Here is a 17,328-nt window from a genome sequence, read left to right as displayed (position 1 = left end):
GGGAGATGTTCCCGACCACAGCTTTGTGTGGCGGCGGCAGCAGCCGGCGCAGGCAGGGACAGGCCCCCGCACCCTGAATTAGGCAGCGCATTCAGCTCTGGCAAAGCTGAGGACAGTTGAGCTCTGAGGACAGTAAGCATGCTAGCGACATTACAAACCCACCCTAGTGACATTTCCTATTCACCCTTTTAGCCATTAATTTCACCACTACAAATGAAACTGGCATCAGCCGGGCACCGTATTTAAACTTCGGAAGTGATGGCCGTGATGCTGTAGGAGTCCTAACATGAGATGAAGGCCCTGCTTCACTGAACGCTTGCACAGCTCGTAGAATCACAGAAAATCCTGAGTTGGAAGGGACCCACAAGGATCATCGAGTCCAACTCCTGTCCCTGCATGGGACAGCCCCAAATTCACACCACGAAGCTCATGGAACGCAGGAAAGCTCTAGATAGGTTTATTGACACTGGGGTGGGTCAGCTTGCAGCAGCAGTCTGACCCAGCTCGTCTTCCCAAACGCCTTTGTCACTCAAGCTACTGCCAACTGCTCAGCTCCCTTAGCAAAAGGCCTCTAAAAGTCAGAGAGTGGAGCCAGCTGCAGCTGGCTCCAACTACCACCCTGCTCCTCCTCGTGGGGCTGAAGGCTCTTGGGTGCAGCTGCTGCTCCTCCACCGCTGGTCCTGGCTGCGACACCTGTAGCGCAGTGCCGACGCGCAGAGCCGTCGGGTGAGCCGCCCCGTCCCTCTGGGGCTGCGCCGGCCCCTGAGCTTGCTGCAGCCTCCCCTCCCCAGCAGTTTTGGTTTCTTAGAACAGCTTTGACTGCCACAAAGATTAAAACAAATTTTATTAGAAATGTTCACTTACAACAGATAAATGACTTCAGCACGCTTTCAGGGAGCCTGCACACAGCACTCGTTGGAACAGGCCCCTGAAATGCAAAAAGCATTGTGGCCAGAGGATGAAAAATCAACAATTGTCTATAAATCACCAGCAGTTGATGCAGATCTCAAAGTGTCTAGAAGTACCATCTTCCCTTACTCCTGAAACCTAACCCAGTGTCCTAGCGCTATTCTAGAAGTTGATCCAAGTAAGTTACTGGGCCTGCGCTGGCCCGCATAACTCTTCACAGCATTGTATTACATTCAGTTAAGAAATGTCATTGTTGCCTCTTAAATAAGTGTTGGGATTATCTCCCGCTCACGCAACTGTTCCCCATAACATTGAAAGAAAATGCCCATTTTATGTACAGTGAAGATGGTGTCAGCTCTACCTTCTGAAAGGTGTGTGAAGAGAGGACGCTAGCGAAGGTCCTGGAAGGCACGCGGTGGAGAGCTGTTAGCTACTGAAGGTGGCTGGCAGAAACGGTGAGCCTCGCTGTAGTGCCAGGATTTTGTTTGCTAGAAATGACTGAACGTTGGCAGAATTCCCAGGGTTCTGTTTATACGCGGGTCAGCTTTGCGTAGTGAAGAAATCACTAATGCTGAACCTTGGGGAGCTGAGTTTGGACGTGGACGTTCTGCCTCTGAATCTGGCTGGCAGGAGCCATGGAAGTGTTTGCTGCTGCTACGCCACAGCCAGCTCCCTGTGGTGGGGGAGCCCACCTCTGCTCTGCTCATGCTACAGAAGAGGAAATGGCAGCTGCAGCGCTGCTCTGGTTATCCTGCTGCTGAGCCTGGAGTGCATCCATCCATCCTCTCTCGAGCGACCAGACAGACAAGTGTCTTTTTCACAGTAAGTAAAGCTGCTGTGTACCTCACCAGCATGTCAGGAACATGCCCCTGCACTGAGGTAAAGCAGAGTAGGCTTCTGAGGATTAAAATGCACTTTAAAGTCATCTGAGGACACTAATTCCCTAAAGCACAAGCTCTTGTATGTTCCTGCTTTTAATCCCTCATTGCTGCTTCCACTAGAGTTGCCATCTGTCTTCAAAACTACCCTATTTTCTGCTTCCACCCTGCCCTGCCCTGCCCTCAGCTCATTATGCAGGACAGCTGCCCCTCTGCTTATTTTGGTAATTTCTGGAGCAAGCACCTGGAACCATTGGAGGGAAAGAAAAAATCTTGGCTTTGAGGTTAAAAATAAAGCATCAGTGACATCTGCCACTCTCCTGGTACCCAACAGCATGAGGTAAAGAGGGAAGGCCAGGCCACTAAAGCTTGAAATAGGGGCTCTTGTTTCAGCATTAATTCCCACTCAAAGAGGAAGAGCCCCGAAACTTCCCTTCAAGCGCAGCTCACAGTGCAGGCTGCTCTCCCCCCCTGTCACGTACCATGTGCTGGTTAGCTGCAGCACAGCCTTCCTGCTAGCCAGGTGGAACAAAGCCCAGAGCTGCAAACCCCCAAAGTTCAGGCCAAGCCCTTGGGGCATTTGCCTGCCCCAGCAGTGACTTGAGTTTCTCAGGCAGTTGATGACAGAAGGATGTTACCTGGGACCTTCCTAAGGGCCTTTCCTGGAGCTTTTCCTGGTCTGTTTCCAGGGGAGCTGCTGCAGCCAGCTGCATACTTTGCTGTGGGAGCTGGGAAACCGGGTTGCCGGAGCCCTGGCTGCAGGTGTGGGGAGTGTCTTTCCATCCCTTCTCTCCAGGCAGTTTCCCTTCGTGCAGCCAGAGCGCTGGCTGAGGGTGCAGAGCCCTAGGGAGGGATGTTCTTGTCTCTCCATTGCAGGAGCCCCAGGGAAGGCAGCCCTTGTTCCCTGCCAGCTTGCTGAGACCTTGGCACAGTTTTCTGGTCTTTCCCTTTGGACACTCACAAAGGGGAGAAGAGCTGCAGCACTAGCTCAGGGAATGAAGTGTTAATGCCTGCCGCATGCCCCCTGGGCTTAACTTCTGCATGCCCTGGAGCTCAAACATCCAGCCAAAGTGGAGCAGTTCCTGTCTTTACAAGCCTCTCCATCTGGCTTTCCTCTCTGGGAAGCTGAATTACTGCACAGCTTAGCCCAGCCCACAGCACTGCAGAGGGAGGCAGGATCGCTAAGCAGAGCTCAGCCCTGTCTTGGCTCCCCTGTGCTTTGCAGCTTTGTTCTCCAAAGCATTGGTAAGAGTGCTCTAATGGGCTGTAGCGTGGCCTTCATCAGGCCTCTAGGGATTAGCACCACCTGCCCAGAAAGGGAAAAAAGAAGGAAACAACCCCAAGAGGCAGGTGCCAGTAGCTGCACAGACACTGCTGCCTTGACACAGGAGGCGGATGGCCCCTCTCTGTCAGCTGGAGCTGTGGCTGAGCTCTCAGGTCAGTGAAGGCCTCCCCACTCCTCCTTGCTCAACAGCCCAGCCATCAGGCTCTGCCAGTGGGTCTCAGCAACTGAAAGGGCTTTGCAATGAACAGGAGAGGGTGTGACAGGGTTAACCCTGCAAGCACAGAAATGCAATCAGCTGAAGCATCCTCTTACAGCAAGGGGATGAACAACCCTCAATGGCCCCCTTGGAGACTGCAGGAAGATCCTGAGCCAGAAAAGCTGAGCAGCTCCCTGCAGGAGAGGGACAGGGAGGAAGAGGAGGGCTAGAGCTGGCTCAGGGCCTGCCTCAGAAGCTTGGGGCCAGAGGGATGCAAGCCTGCGCTGGAGGGGAGCAGGTGCTGGGAGCTCTGTTCAGTCCCTGCCTCTGCTCTCGCTAGGAGCCAGGCTGGTTTCACTCCTGCCGCTGCAGCAGTACGGTGTCAGCTCAAGGGCACAGTCTGCAGGGAGCGGTTAGGACCAGCTGCCTCCACAGCTGGGGCAAGTGGGAATGTGCAATGAATTTCTTTTTAAAAAAATCATACAAAATTATTTGCCTAATAAATTAAAAAAGTCACTTGGTCAGCGCTGTGGAGGAACTGCTGCTGTTCTTCCCAGGGGGGCTTGGGTTGACCCTCTGGGGTGAGCGGGGGCCAGAAGCCAGTCTGGCCCAGGCGAGGGGATTACTGCTTGTGCGTTCCCAGCTGGAAGCGGGCTTCCTCGGAGATCCCATACTGCTCCAGGGGGTCCTGCAGCGAGAGCACAGGGAAGGCACCAGTGAGAGGCAGACAAGGGGGGAGGCCAGCAGGACTGTCCCTCAGCCAGCCCGCAGTCCAGGGCTGGGCTGGGCACCGATTCCAGTCGTGTGCTGGATTTACCCCAGTTCAGCCCCTGGCTGCTGCTTATGGTGCAGAAAGTCGAGACACCCTCAGGCAGGACACAGTGGACAGCCAAGGCCCATGGGCTGTATTCAGTCCACTCTGGCACAGGAGCATGCAGCTGAGCCACAGCCACCTCCCTCCCCTCCAGCAGGGATGCTCCGAGGAGCCTGGCAGAGGTGTGAGCAGCATCAGAACTCACGTACACCCTGACCTGGCCAGGGCTTGGGAACTCTTCCAGAGAACTGGTGGGAGCCTGGGCTAGCCCAGGCCAGACCTGTCAGGCTACAAACCTCGGGCCACTCCACCCTTGGAAGAGCGTGCATATGAGAGCCGGAGCTGAGCGCAACAACGCAGGCTGCTCAGCAGAGGAAGACTCTCAGGTCTGGCCATTGAGACAATGGCTTCAGGATCTGGCTTACTATGGGATCTCTTTTGTACACATGGCAGCAAACAGCCTTGAGCAAGACAGTTGGCAGCAACGCCTGAGATCACCAGCTCCTGCTCCAGCCCAAACCTACCGGTCACCACCCAACAAAATGACTTCAAGGGACCCACCTTCCCTGTCATTTTCTGAATCTCATTCCGGTAGAAAATCAAGCTCCTCCTCATGAACTCATAGCTGTAAGACAGGAACAGACCATGCGACAGGCTGAGCAGAAAAGGATGTGGAGAAGTTTCAGATGCTATTTAGAGTTGAAGGGAAGCTGGCTTGGGAGGAGATGACCACTTTCCTCCCTGGGTTTGCCACAAGCTGATCCCAGGAGATAAATAGCATGGAGCGCATGACACAGACTTCGCACTAGTGGCTCAGCCTACCTGGCTCGCTTGAGTGCCTCAATCCACTCCTGACACTGCTCTTTGCTGTCACATTCAAAGCAGTATTTTCTCTCTGGCTCCTCAACGAAACCTGCCAGGGATAAGGAAAAGGTTTAAGGGAGGTCCTGGCAGAGCTGCCTGTGCTCCACTGTTCTCCCTCCCCAGCAACAGCCAGACTCTGCCAGGCCACAATTAGCACCTCTGTTCAACTAAGATGCGAACAAGCTGGTAACCCCAGCCTCTGTCCCCTCTCTCCCTTCCCCAGGTGGCTCCCGGGTGCCCCGGAGCAGCTGCGTACAGCGTCCATCAGCTTACGGCAGCCAAAGGCTTCGGAGAGGAAAGAGCAACTTCTGAAACCGAGAGTGACAGCTCAGAACTGAACCAGACCAACATGCCCAGATTCAGGACTGAAGCTTCCTGAGCCTCCTTGTGAACGGTCACCAGAGATTCAGTAATCAAAGTGGAAAATGGCCCTGAGGAAGTGATTTTGATATATGCAGAGGGCAGCCATCTGAGGAATTAAATCGCACTTGGAGAAGGTACTGACCTGTCTTTGCTCGAGGCTTTTGGGAATTTGGTACGGTGCACAGCAGAAAGCAAGTCCCCGTGCAACTCCAGTTCTTTACCAAGACAGAATCAGGACATCTAATTAATTACATTTCCCCCAGAGCTCTGCTCTTTAGTACACAGTCCACAGAGATCAAGGCTGCTGCTAAGAAATAACTGGGTCAGACTGCATCAAACCCCTCAGGGCCGCCGTGTGGGGACACAACCTGACACCAACTGCCGTTGGTTTGAACACTTTTCTCAGGAATCCTCATCCACCAGGACAGTCCTAAAGCCCCAGAAATTCAGAGTGTGGTGCTTAGAGAGATCGGTACGTTCGGGCTGTTTGTCCTTTGGAGACAGCGAGAGCACCACATCTCCCAGCTAAAAGAGACAAGGCTCTACACAGAAAAGCAGCTGTGCCTGACAACCAGGCCAAAAGATATGGGACGGCCTTGGAGAAACATCCTGTTATTTTCGCCACATACCTCTCGCACAATGATTAGTTGTTGGATGAAAGGCTGCTTACAAAGGACAACACACCATGAGCCAGCTGGAGCCGTGGCTATCAACACAAGGACAAACCGCGTGGCGGGAGGACTGCTGCTAGATTAGCCCAACAGATGATTTATCTGAGGGTCACTTTTTTTGATAAAAATGCAATAGCACAGAAGCAGCAATCTGTCAACAGCAAACCCTCCTAGAGAGGGATTTCCACAAGCGCTAAGCTGCGCTCTGTCTGTTGTTGCTGCTTCTCTCCTCACACTCAGCTGTGCAAATCACACAGCCTGCTTCAGCCAGCACTGAAATCCTGCTGCCCTCGGGACGGGGCACAGCAATGCCAGAGTAACCACTGACGAGGAGAAGGGCTGAGCAGCACTAACCCTGCTGTTACAGAGAAACAGAGGGAAAAGCAGGAACTCAGCAGCAAAATGTTTCCTTTCACATAACGCTATTTGCCGTAAGGGAAACGCAAAGGGAATGCCTACGCAGAACTCACTGATCGAGAAGACGTTCTCCTCCTCTTTGGTGATCCTGCAGTGCTCCAGCAGCAGAGCTCCAATGGGCTGCAAAAGACCCGGAGAGAGGGTTTAAGCCACATTGCCCACCCGTGCGACAGCGGTCTGAACCCACGGAGTTTGCTCAGTGCCTTTTAAGCAAGTTTCATAAACATGGTGCTACTTTTAAAGTAGTTCAGTCTAATTGCACGGAAATTCCATGTTCTTTTAATCGACCTTTTTGTGTCTGCTGACACGCTTCATTGTGCTAGTCTTGCCTGTAACACTTTGCATACATTAATTAGGTGTTAAATATTTCTACTTGCTCAGATTCAGTCTGGGCTTTGGTGTTCATTTTTGTGACGCAAAGACGTTTACTTCCTTGTTCAGTAAATCAAATGAAGATGAAATATTTACCACGACACACAGAACAACTCACGTTGTACTTTGTAAGGGCTGTCCCCAACCCTTGCAAGAGGTTAAGAACAGCGTGTTGATGAATGGGAACAGCTCAGGATAAACAGACAAGCAGTAGGTACTATTTGCTCGCCAGTGCACACTGAGCAAAGACATGAGAACCGAAGGGTGATACGAGCCATAAACAAAAGCAACCCACAAGTGAATTCTTTTTTCCATGTTAAACAAAATGTGAGAGGGGAGGGAAGATACTGAAAAACCTGGTTTACTACATGTTTCTGGCACATCGGTTTTACATTAGCACCCTCCACCTACCTGCTGAGCTATTTTTGATCTATTCAAGACCATCACCCCCACCAGAACACACACAAGCATTTACAAATAACCCCCACATAAGAAGAGAGCAGAGCAGCAGTGAAGGAGACAGGCCACGTCCTCAGAGCCTCGTCCCATGCCAGGGGAGGAGCCACAGCTGAGCCTTTACACAGACACGTGCTGGAGCGACCGCTCAGCGTCTTGGCCCTACCCAGAGAACTGCGACTGCAGCTCTAGCAAGGCCGTGGTTAGCGACTGCGCTCCAGCAGAAAGGAGGGAAGGGTATTTCTGAAGACAGGAGCTCAGCTGGTATCAGGGTAAAATATTTGTGATGGAACGAGTCTAAAAACGCCACTAGGAGCTTTCCAGTTCCCGTGTTTGTAGCACCAGCACGCACACAGCACCCTTCTTCACATGCATTATTAAGATTGCTTTTATATTCATTTTCCAAGAAGAGAATCTTTAGCTACGGTTATCACAGGATTCACTAAAAATCACCAGATCTTAACAGTGGCCAAGCCAGAAACAGAGCCCAAAGGCCCCATCCCTCATTTCTTTTTCCCTAGACCTGGGCGTATTGACAGGGTAAGTCCACAAAAGCTTCCCAGTAGCAGTGTGCACTGTACACAAGTAAAATTTCTGGCGTAAAAAAGAAGAAAAAAACGTTAATTCTTTTCTGAGGAGATCAAAATACAAGCTTCCCCTCACAGTTTGGTATGATAAGGCACAGCCCCACAAACAAACATCACAGACTCAACCTTTTGCAGTTTTGGGGCAACACTTATGTTTAAAAGATTCGTTCCAAGCTCACAGAGAAGCAGCGGGCTGTGGTTAGATGGCAGAGCTGCTCTTCACCCCCAGGAGTTTTTGCTGAGGAGATGGAAGAGGAAACAGGGGTGCTGCGTCCTGGCTCTGGCAGCCGGTTACCGCCCACTTTACAAAGCCCACAGAATCAATTCACAGAAAAAAGAGGAGAGAGAGGGAGGGAAACAAACAACAGCAGCAAAAAAGCAGATTCCATACCTCTGCTTCGTCTGTCCGGAAGTAGAAGAGAAAGTTGACGACAAGTTTCACGAGGCGTTTCTTTAACACTGCGAAGCAAAAGAGTGTTGAGGTGGGTGGAAGGGCCAAGCTGGCCAGCATGGGGAGGCCCCTTCCACCCCCGCCAGCGCCCAGCACGGCGCCAATTCCAGCAAACCTATGGGGAAGCTCCGGTACACTTTAGCCTTCTGCTTCTAGAGGAGCTCAGGACACCCGACGTGCTCGGGAAGGGCACCCTCTGCACCGACCCCGCCGGGCTGCTCTCGGCTGAACCGCAGCCACAGGGTGACAAAGTCACTCTGCAGCTTCCCGAGTGGCTGCTGGGCTGAGAGAGCCCACGGCACCACGGCACCGACACACAGGGGACGCGGCCGACGGGCCCTGAACACCCCCGGGGTGCTGCCAGTCCCAGGGGAGGCCCTGCCCACAGCTGTCGGCGCAGAGGTCACCTCCGAGGGACAAAGTCCGCCAGACACTGCAGGTCCCTGGGCAGAGGAGGGGCCCGCGACGAGGGAGCAGGGTTGAGCCTTGCACCCCAGTGCAGGTTTGCACGGGCATCTGCTGGGAGGCTTCAGGAAAGAGCCTCTTCCCCCCATCCCCTGGTCCCTGCGCCCCTGGTCTAATGCTGCCACTTGTGCTCCCCCCCAGTCCTGCACACCAGCCCTCCCAGTCTGCTCCCAGCCCCTTCTCCCGATACACCCAGTCCTGCGCATCATTCCTTCCAGTCTGTCCCCACTACCTCCTCCCAGTAACACAGAATCCCAGGTTGGAAGGGACCTCAGGGATCATCTAGCCCAACCTTTCTAGGAAGAGCAGAGTCTAAACAAGATGGCCCAGCACCCTGTACAGACGACCCTTGAAGGTGTCCATAACCCCAGCCCTGCACACCAGCCCCCCCAGCCCGTTCCCGCCCCCTTCTCCCAGTACCCTCAGTCCTGCACATCATTCCTTCCAGTCTGTCCCCACTACCTCCTCCCAATAACCCCAGCCCGGCACACCAGCCCCCCCAGCCTGTTCCCGACCCCCCCCCCCCCCCCCCAGCACTCCCAGTCCTGCCCTGGCCCTACCCCCAGTTCCCCAGCCCCGACTGTCCAGTCCCGCCAGTCCCCGCCCCTCCGGCGCCCCCTCACCGCTCCCCTTCTTGGGCACCCGCATCAGGATCTCCGCCGCCTTCTCGGCGGGCTGCCGGGCCAGGGAGAGCAGCTCCCGCTCGTTGTACCGCATGGCGAGGCCGCCCTGCCGCTACGGCCGCCCCATGGCCCGTCCCGACCCCGGCCCGCCCCGCCGCGACCCGGAGCCGCTCCCGCCCGCCCCGGAACCGCTCGCGCGGGCGGGGGAGGGGGCAGCGCGCATGCGCGGCGCGGGAGCGGGGAGCGGGGCCCGGCGCGCCGGTACGGCCTGGGGGGTATGGGGCGGGGGTCCGGGGGCCTTTGGGGGGGGTCTCTGGGGCCTTGTCGGGGGTGGGGGGGCGTCCAGGACTGGGACTGTCCCTGAGGGGCGAGGGGGGGGCGGCCCTTGCTGAAGGGCGCTTGGGAAGTGTTTTGGGGGGGGTTGGCCCTGGCTCAGGGGTTGGGGGGCGCTTGGGGGGCGCCTTGACCTTGGCTGAGTGGCTGGGGGGTACTTGGGGGGATGTGACCCTTGCTAAGGGGTTGGGGGTGCTTTGGGGGGGGGGGGGGGGGTTGGGCTTTGACCTTCGCTGAGGGCCTGGAGTGTGTTTGGGAGGATTGGTCCTTGCTGGGGCATGTTTGAGGGGGACTTTGACCTTTGCTGGGGGCTGAGGGGTGTTTGGGGGGGAACTTTGACCCTGGCTGAGGGGTTGGGGGGCGCTTAGGTGGGAGCTTTGTCCTTTTCTGAGGGACTGGGGTGTATTTGTGGGGGTCTTTGACCTTTGCTAAGGTGTTGGGGGGTGCTTGGGGGTCTTTGACCCTTGCTGAGGGGTGTTCAGGGGAGTTTGACCCTCGCTAAGGTGTCAGGGGGCACTGGGGTGGGGGCTTTGGCCCTTGCTGAGGGGCTGGGGAGGGTTTGTTGGGGACTGACCCTTGCTGGGGGGTGTTTGAGGGGGACTGGGGCTCTTTGTGGCCTTCCTGCAAAGGTCTTACCCTTGTTTGGGGGGGTTCCTGTATGCGTGGGGGGAGGTGGGGGTGGCTTTGGCCCTTGCAGAGAGTTTGGGGGCAGCTCTGAGGCCTGAGGCGGGGCATTGAAATGGGGGGCAGCGCTGAGCCTTGGTGGTGGAGAGGGGCTGTGGCCCACAGCAGGATCTGGGGCTGCTGGCTGCCAAGGTGGCGTGTTGAAGGCTCCTGGTCGGGGGGGGCTGTGGGGAGCCGCTGGTGTGGCTGCTGCTGCACGTGTTGCAGGGATACATCTGTGTGTAGAAGAAGGGGCTGAGGAGGTGGGCAGGGCTCTGGGGCTTCTTGGTGTGCATAATTTTACTTATCCTCAACTTACTGAGTCAGCGGTACGAGACCTGCTCCGTTTGAATTGTGTCCCATGCCGAGTGTTGGGGGCATGGTTTGTCGTGCTTGTCTCGTGTCCTTTCTGACGGGTGTAAACAGTGCTACGAACTCCAGTTACAAGAAGCGTCAGTTATCACTCAACATTGCTTTTCCTCCTTTTTCCAGACTCTTTCTCCATAAGTAGCTGAAGCACAGAAGACCCCATCATGGATTTTCAGCATCGTCCTGGAGGTAAAACTGGAAGCGGAGGCGTAGCCTCTGCCTCGGAAAGTAACCGAGACCGCAGGGAGCGTCTCCGGCAGCTGGCGTTGGAAACCATCGACATCAACAAGGTGAGCCTTGGCCTCTGCGTGCGTAGGAAAGAAAAGACACAGGGCTCCCATCCTGCAGATTGTTGTGGATATAAGTTTAGAGCTTTGCCCAAGTGAAACGGCTTGGAGGGAGATTGATTTAGTAGAGAGTTCTGGGTTGGAATTAAATACTTGTGTTTCTGGTAACATAGGAGTTGAATGAGAAACATCTGCAACAGGGCTGAGCAGAGAGGTGCCAGCACTTGCATATTCAAGTAGCTGTTACTACATTATTTTCAGTCTTCTCAGGACTAGTTCGTATTTTGCTGTTTCTTGCCTGCAGTTTGGTGTGCTGTCACCAATTAATGAAACTGCTATTGTTTCTCTCTGTTTTCATAGTCCTAAAGCAGTGTTATGCTATTCATTTAAATCTATTAATTCAGTTCTTTCAGTGCAGCAAAAGTTTGGTGCTATTTTGATTATTCTGTTGTTTTGCTGTGTATTTTGCATGTAACTTTCTAATTATTCTCTTCCTAGGACCCTTATTTTATGAAAAATCACTTGGGCTCTTATGAATGCAAGCTTTGCCTAACGCTGCACAACAATGAGGTGAGTTGCACAGCTGGCTGTCTTGATCTCGGCAGCAGGTATTTTAGAACAATAGTAGCTTCAAGTGCAAGAACCTGGGACGTGTCTGATGACTGACTGCTGAAGAGATGATGGGTGGGTTGTGGCTTGTATGTGTTAAGCCTGACAGTTTGTGACAGTTCAGTTGAGAGCAATCTGCAACCTTTGAGTAAGATTCCTCTCTGCTAAGGATTAAAATATCCTTGTCAACGCGTGATACAGTCTCTCCTCTGTGACAAGTATCTTTCAGTGTGGGAACGGTCCTGTCTTCATTTAACTTTCTTCTTCACTGTTTTTTATTTCAGGGAAGTTACTTAGCACATACCCAGGGGAAGAAGCATCAGACCAATTTGTAAGTCATTCTCTGCTGTAGCTTCGCTCTCTGTTACCTAAGCACTTTAAAATGATGTTTGTGTACATCGATAAATCTTGAGCTCCGTCATACAGTAGCACACTGTGCTTGAGTGTTCTTTCACCATGTGTTTTCTAGGGAACAGCCTGGCACTAGCCAGGAGGTGCAACCTAGATCTGCTCCAAAAGATTGTGCTGACAAGCTCTATTTTGAGCTCAAGTTCAAAGCCAGCTGTGGGATTTCTGAAGGAAGGGGGAGAAAGGGTTTTAAAAGCGAATAGCCTGAGTCTAGGTGTAAGGACCTGGTTTTGTGAGTGCAGGTTCTAAGTTTTGTTTTAAGAAATCCAGTTTGCTTTGGTTTAGATGACTAGTTTGTAGGGGTTTTTCTTTGTTATTTCAAGAAGTCACTCTCTGAAATCCATCAGTGGAGACAGGCACCAAGGTCATCTTGGGGGTGGATGAGATAATTGAGACGCTGGCCTTTAGTGGGGGCGTGGATACAGGTGGCCTGTCGTGGTGCGTGGGGAAGAGAAATAGCAGGTTTTCTTGGCACGCTTTCTGTGAAGCGCTGAATGTTCCATGGTGAGGGATTCAAACTGCTCCTCATGTATCCTTTAGGAAGAAGTGCAGCTAACCTTTTGCGTTTTGGCACATTTCAAATTAACCCAGGGCCCGTCGAGCTGCCAAGGAAGCTAAGGAAGCCCCTGCCCAGCCCGCACCAGAAAAAGTCAAAGTGGAAGTGAAGAAATTTGTGAAAATTGGACGACCGGGTTATAAAGGTATCTCAGGGGTGTGACATACTATCTATAACTAGATATATTCCTATAACAGTATATATATAAAGAACAGATATATTCCTATTTAGTATCTGTAGCATATTCCAGTCATTGGAGATACCTAATGCTTGCTGGAGCTTGCCTGAAGTGCAGTCCTGTGGATGTGAATTATTAATCAGTCTTTTTAGGAGATCTGTCCATGAATAAGATATGGGCTTATCTCCTGATGTCCTTTATTGTTTAAATTTCCCATGGAACATCTCTTTATTGCTCACAGTCAAGTGAGAACCATTTTAATAATAGATTGGTATGTCTCAGTCTTTCACCTCTTATTAGTAGTCACGCAGGGGATGATGACATTGTTTCGGCCTCTCTTCTCCTTTTATTGTGCTGCACCGTCTTTCACTAGCGCTCATAAATCACTCGTTGCCCGTCTAGCTCAATTTTTTTCGCTGAACTCCCCGTTGTTCTGTTTTGGCCTTCAGTACACAACTTGGCTTCTTTATCTCCCAGCTTAGTTCTGCAGTGCTCGGCGTCTTTGCCATAGAGCAGCTGAATTTCGGTAGAGATCCTTAGTAGCTTTGCTTAAAGACAATGTGGTGTTTGTTTGATAAATGGGAGAAAAATCTTGTAATGCTTTGTTGTTGGAAGCTTTGTGTGTTTCCTGGGGCAGAAATAATGTTGCTCTGACGCTGCTACATGATGTACTGAGCTTTCGTGTTTTCTTTACAGTGACCAAACAGAGGGATCCAGAAACAGGCCAGCAGAGCCTTCTCTTCCAGGTAAGGGCGCTGTTAAATCCCTGGTGTTGGGGTTATCCAAGTAAAACTGCTGCTGGATGAGCAGTTCTTTGCAGTATTCATTAAATAAATAAATAAATAAATAAATTTTAAAAGGCCTTACACTGCTAGTCCTGTGCTGCTGATCGTGTCAAGCAAATCCATGACTGCAACGGTCAGGCTGTTTCCTTCAGTGGCACTAAGTTTTCTGTTTGGAGCTGATCTCTCAATATGCTTCATAGTTGAGGGGTTCATTTTGTACGAAGGGGGACTGAAAACGGGATGATCTCCTTAATGCTCTAACAAAACCCCAACAGATTGATTATCCGGAGATTGCGGAAAGTATCATGCCTCGTCATCGGTTCATGTCAGCCTACGAGCAAAGGATTGAGCCCCCGGATAGACGCTGGCAATACCTTCTGATGGCAGCGGAGCCCTATGAAACCATAGCTTTCAAGGTAAGATTTGGGATTAACTGACTGTTGGGAAAATTCCCTTCCTGTGTTTTCCAAGGTATTAATTCCCAGTAAGCATCATCATAGACTTCTGGTCTAGCCTTCAGGGGTTAATGGAGTGGAAAGGGGCGTCAAGAAGACATGACTGGAAGTCATTAAACCCTGCTGAGAATTAGTGGAGGACTCTGGCATGAAAACTAGGCTGTGTGCTGAGCTCTGGGGAGCCATGGAATTCTCGGTGTCTGGCACAGAAAGAAGCCTTCTGGGCTTTGCTCCTCAGCCTTTCTGCAGATGTTGAGAGAGGGTTTTTTGCCAGCATACTTGTCCTTGACCGATAGGGAAGTAACTTAATTCTTTCCTGCCCCCCTCTCTATCTAATAACATCCGGGACTAGCCCATCTCACAAAGGCCTGGAATAACTGTGCTTATCTTGGAGGCTCTGGTGCTACGAAGGGCCGTTGAGCTGATCTTGTGGTGCTAATAATAGCTCCTTATTCTTCTTTGTTGCAGGTGCCAAGCAGAGAAATCGACAAAGCAGAAGGAAAGTTTTGGACCCACTGGAACAGGGAAACCAAACAGGTAGCTGGAGCACTGCAGCATCTTCCTGAAGGGTCAAAGAGGGAGCAGGAGGGCAGAGCAGCTTGGGGGGAAGGCAGTGCAGGATGAGTGCACATCAGCGATACCTGTGCTGGCTTCGATGCCAAAATCTTCGTTCCTTCAATGCCACTGTGCAGTGACTCCTCCCAACAGAAAGACCTTTCTCTGTGGGATCTTTGTGAGAATTTAACCTGGGAGGTAGCATCCTCAGTTGCCGTTGGCAGCAGCAGAACGGTGCGTGAGCTGCAGCGCTGTGCCTTCTCTGTGGCTCCTCGCTGCGTTTCCTGCATGCAGCTGTCTGTGGTGAGCCTGTGGCGTGGATGTATGCGCTGGGTATCGCGTGTGAGAGCAGAGGGCGAATGCACTGTGGCAGGTGCTGACTGTGTCACGGATAGCTTAGTGCTTAGAACAGGTTTCAGAGGAGTTAAAGGGCTGGACAAGACAGGTGCAAGCCATGAATGCTGCCATGGTAGAAGGGCAGCCATGATCCGTGGAGGTAACGGGTCATGAGTCCGAGCTGTGTTCCTGAAGGCAGAGAGCAGCTGTCTTGTGTGATGGCACAAAGCTGTCCTGAGGATTAATTGTTCCCTTCTCTTTGCTTTTCTCCCCTCCCCTCCCCAGTTCTTCCTCCAATTCCACTTCAAGATGGAGAAGCCCCCTGCTCCCCCAAACCTCCCTCCAGGGCCCCCAACTGTGAAGCGGCCTCCTCCACCCCCGCTGATGAACGGCTTGCCTCCAAGGCCGCCTTTGCCGGACTCCATGCCGCCGCCTCCCCCGGGAGGCATGACTCTGCCTCCCATGCCTCCCTCCGGACCAGTGCCACCACCTCCAGTGCCGCCTCAGTTGCCGCCAGCGCCCGGCGTACCCCCCCCTGCTCCCCTGCCACCCATGATGAGACCACCTCTCCCCACAGAGGGGCCAGGCACTATCCCCCCTCCACCTCCCTCCAACTGAAGCCCCTCCTGGACTCAGTCCTGCTGGACTCCTCTAGCTCCTGTCTTTTCATATGCAGATCACAACTGATCCAGAAGAATATTTGTTTTGTATCTGTGTGAATTTGACAAAATCCTGTAGGTTCATTAAAAGGTTTTCAACTTTCCTTTCTCTGTTTTCCTGTGTCTTGGTTAAAACTGTTGCCATGTGTTCATTTTCTTTAGCCCTTAGATATATGAAGCATTCCCAGTCTGGTTACATCTTGGAAATTCTCCAAAGAGGAGGCAAAGGATTGGAAATCTCTAGGCACCTCACCACCTCCAAACTGAAGCAGCTACATTGCCTCAGCTCAGCTGCCTTAGCCTAACATGTTACCCCCTCTTAGTCTGCTTGATGCGTATCCCATAAATTACCAGCTGGTTAATCAGTTGCTATTCAACTGAAGTCCTCCATCGAGTCATTCATTTGGTGGCGGGGAGACTTGACACAGGCACACGGAAAGGATTCTGTTACTGCATCCCCAGTAATCGCAGCAGCGGGCAGGATGGAGGGCAAGCAGAATTTCCTAAAGGCTGTTTTCTCCGTCTCCCTGCTGAATTAGGGTTGCCAATCAGAAGAGCAGCGCGCCTGCTGCATTTGGAAACCTTTCTCCTCCCGGTGCCAGGGCACTGTACAGTAGCTCAGGTGCTGCCAGCTAAATAACAGAAACATCTCTGCTGAGGAAATCAGTTTGGACTGCTCCTCGGGAGTCCTTGGAAAGCGCCAGACGAGATTTCACTGGCAGTTTCGGGAAGGCAGTCGTCCCTCCCGGTGTGCAGCTGCCTTGCTCCTACCTGCTGCTCACTAGACTGTTTATGCCAAACACGGGTGCACAAACAAAGCGCCTGTGCTCTCCTGTGTGGCGGTGGCAGGGGCATCTGGGAACATTCAAACTGCCAAAACTGCAGGGATATTAAATCTTTGGTTGTTATTATAATTCATGAAATGTTTTCTGTACTGTTAGGAAGCACCTGCTGTCAGGCATGAGTTTTATTGTATATATCCTCCCACTAGTAGGCTAGTTTTGGCAAGCTTTTAGTTCTCTGTGGTTTTGTTTATACTAAAACAATCATATGGTTCCCCTTAAAAAGTAGTAGTTCTGAGATGTCTCCTCTCTGTCCTTCCCAGGATTAATTTCCCCAACTGGGGCATCTCGGCGCGGGATACCAGGGCGCTCAGTGGGTGAAGGCGTCACTGGAGGCTGGGCTGCCTGACCCGCGCTTGCACTTGGCCAGTGCCTGGCTCCTTTCACGGACCGCAGGGGAGGCTGTGCTGGCTGCGGCCCTGCAGCTGTGTGCCCCTCTGATGGAGGAATCAAAGTCTTTGCCTCTGCTGGCCTGGCACGGATCGCACCCGGAGCTGTGCCAGTGCTGGAGCTGGGCAGAGTGTGCCCGGCCCTCCCTGGCTTTACCACCGTAAAGCGGTAGCAGCGCTTCGGCTCAAGCTGAGCTGGCCCCATGCCTGAATGGGCTTGTGTGGGCCTCCCCTTTGCCTGTCCTTTGTCACAGTTCCTGCAGAGGAGAGGTCTGCCTTCGCCAGCCCTTTGGTGTGGTGCCCGTGGTCCCTCTCCTGTTCGGGTGCGCAGCCCGTTTATGATGTCCTGTAGTCAGATCCTGAGCTTCAAGCTGCAAAGTCTTGGAAACCCCGAGAAGGGTCCTAACGTGCGTTGGAACTTTTTTTGCAGGTACCTTCCCCTCTGCCATTGGCAAAAAAAGGAGGTACCTTGGGGGACGGTGGTCTCTGGGGTGGTAATAATCTAATGATAGGTGCATTGGTAATTCTGAGTGTTACAGTGAGTATTGGCATC

General features: G+C 52.6%; 2 protein-coding genes across 5 annotated transcripts; one reads left to right on the top strand and one right to left on the bottom strand.

Moving 5' to 3' along the window:
- Positions 1-827: 827 nt before the first annotated feature.
- On the bottom strand, positions 828-9,525 carry PLEKHJ1 (pleckstrin homology domain containing J1). Of its 4 annotated transcripts, none has more exons than XM_075076858.1 (6): positions 9,352-9,522; positions 8,204-8,271; positions 6,451-6,517; positions 4,905-4,995; positions 3,786-3,956; positions 828-3,343 (listed from the first exon to the last, which is right to left on the bottom strand). In XM_075076858.1, the coding sequence occupies exons 1-6, from the start codon at positions 9,443-9,445 to the stop codon at positions 3,226-3,228; spliced, it is 609 nt and encodes a 202-aa protein (XP_074932959.1). In that variant the 5' UTR covers positions 9,446-9,522; the 3' UTR covers positions 828-3,225. The 4 variants fall into 4 exon arrangements, with proteins under 4 accessions (XP_074932959.1, XP_074932961.1, XP_074932960.1 ...); XM_075076860.1 differs by having other exon boundaries at positions 3,187-3,343; positions 6,440-6,517; positions 9,352-9,525; XM_075076861.1 differs by lacking the exon at positions 828-3,343 and adding an exon at positions 4,644-4,707 and having other exon boundaries at positions 3,797-3,956; positions 9,352-9,515.
- Positions 9,526-9,534: 9 nt separating this feature from the next.
- On the top strand, positions 9,535-15,648 carry SF3A2 (splicing factor 3a subunit 2). Its single transcript, XM_075076857.1, has 9 exons — positions 9,535-9,612; positions 10,840-11,006; positions 11,502-11,573; positions 11,897-11,943; positions 12,612-12,721; positions 13,451-13,500; positions 13,815-13,955; positions 14,463-14,531; positions 15,171-15,648. The coding sequence occupies exons 2-9, from the start codon at positions 10,881-10,883 to the stop codon at positions 15,501-15,503; spliced, it is 948 nt and encodes a 315-aa protein (XP_074932958.1). The 5' UTR covers positions 9,535-9,612; positions 10,840-10,880; the 3' UTR covers positions 15,504-15,648.
- Positions 15,649-17,328: the final 1,680 nt, after the last annotated feature.

Source organism: Phalacrocorax aristotelis, chromosome W, assembly GCF_949628215.1.
Source record: "Phalacrocorax aristotelis chromosome W, bGulAri2.1, whole genome shotgun sequence".
Taxonomy (NCBI): domain Eukaryota; kingdom Metazoa; phylum Chordata; class Aves; order Suliformes; family Phalacrocoracidae; genus Phalacrocorax; species Phalacrocorax aristotelis.
Note: the sequence above shows the minus strand (reverse complement) of the source record. Positions and strands in the feature narration are given on the sequence as shown.

Excerpts from the sequence above, each read along its gene's own strand:
- PLEKHJ1 (XM_075076858.1), bottom strand. The coding sequence starts at position 9,445 with ATGCGGTACAACGAGCGGGAGCTGCTCTCCCTGGCCCGGCAGCCCGCC. Across the intron at positions 8,272-9,351 it reads GGTGCCCAAGAAGGGGAGCG|TGTTAAAGAAACGCCTCGTG; the intron begins GTGAGGGGGCGC and ends TTTGCTTCGCAG. Across the intron at positions 3,344-3,785 it reads TCCTCCACAGCGCTGACCAA|GGTTAACCCTGTCACACCCT; the intron begins GTGACTTTTTTA and ends CTGTGCTTGCAG.
- SF3A2 (XM_075076857.1), top strand. The coding sequence starts at position 10,881 with ATGGATTTTCAGCATCGTCCTGGAGGTAAAACTGGAAGCGGAGGCGTA. Across the intron at positions 11,007-11,501 it reads AAACCATCGACATCAACAAG|GACCCTTATTTTATGAAAAA; the intron begins GTGAGCCTTGGC and ends TTCTCTTCCTAG. Across the intron at positions 11,574-11,896 it reads TAACGCTGCACAACAATGAG|GGAAGTTACTTAGCACATAC; the intron begins GTGAGTTGCACA and ends TTTTTATTTCAG.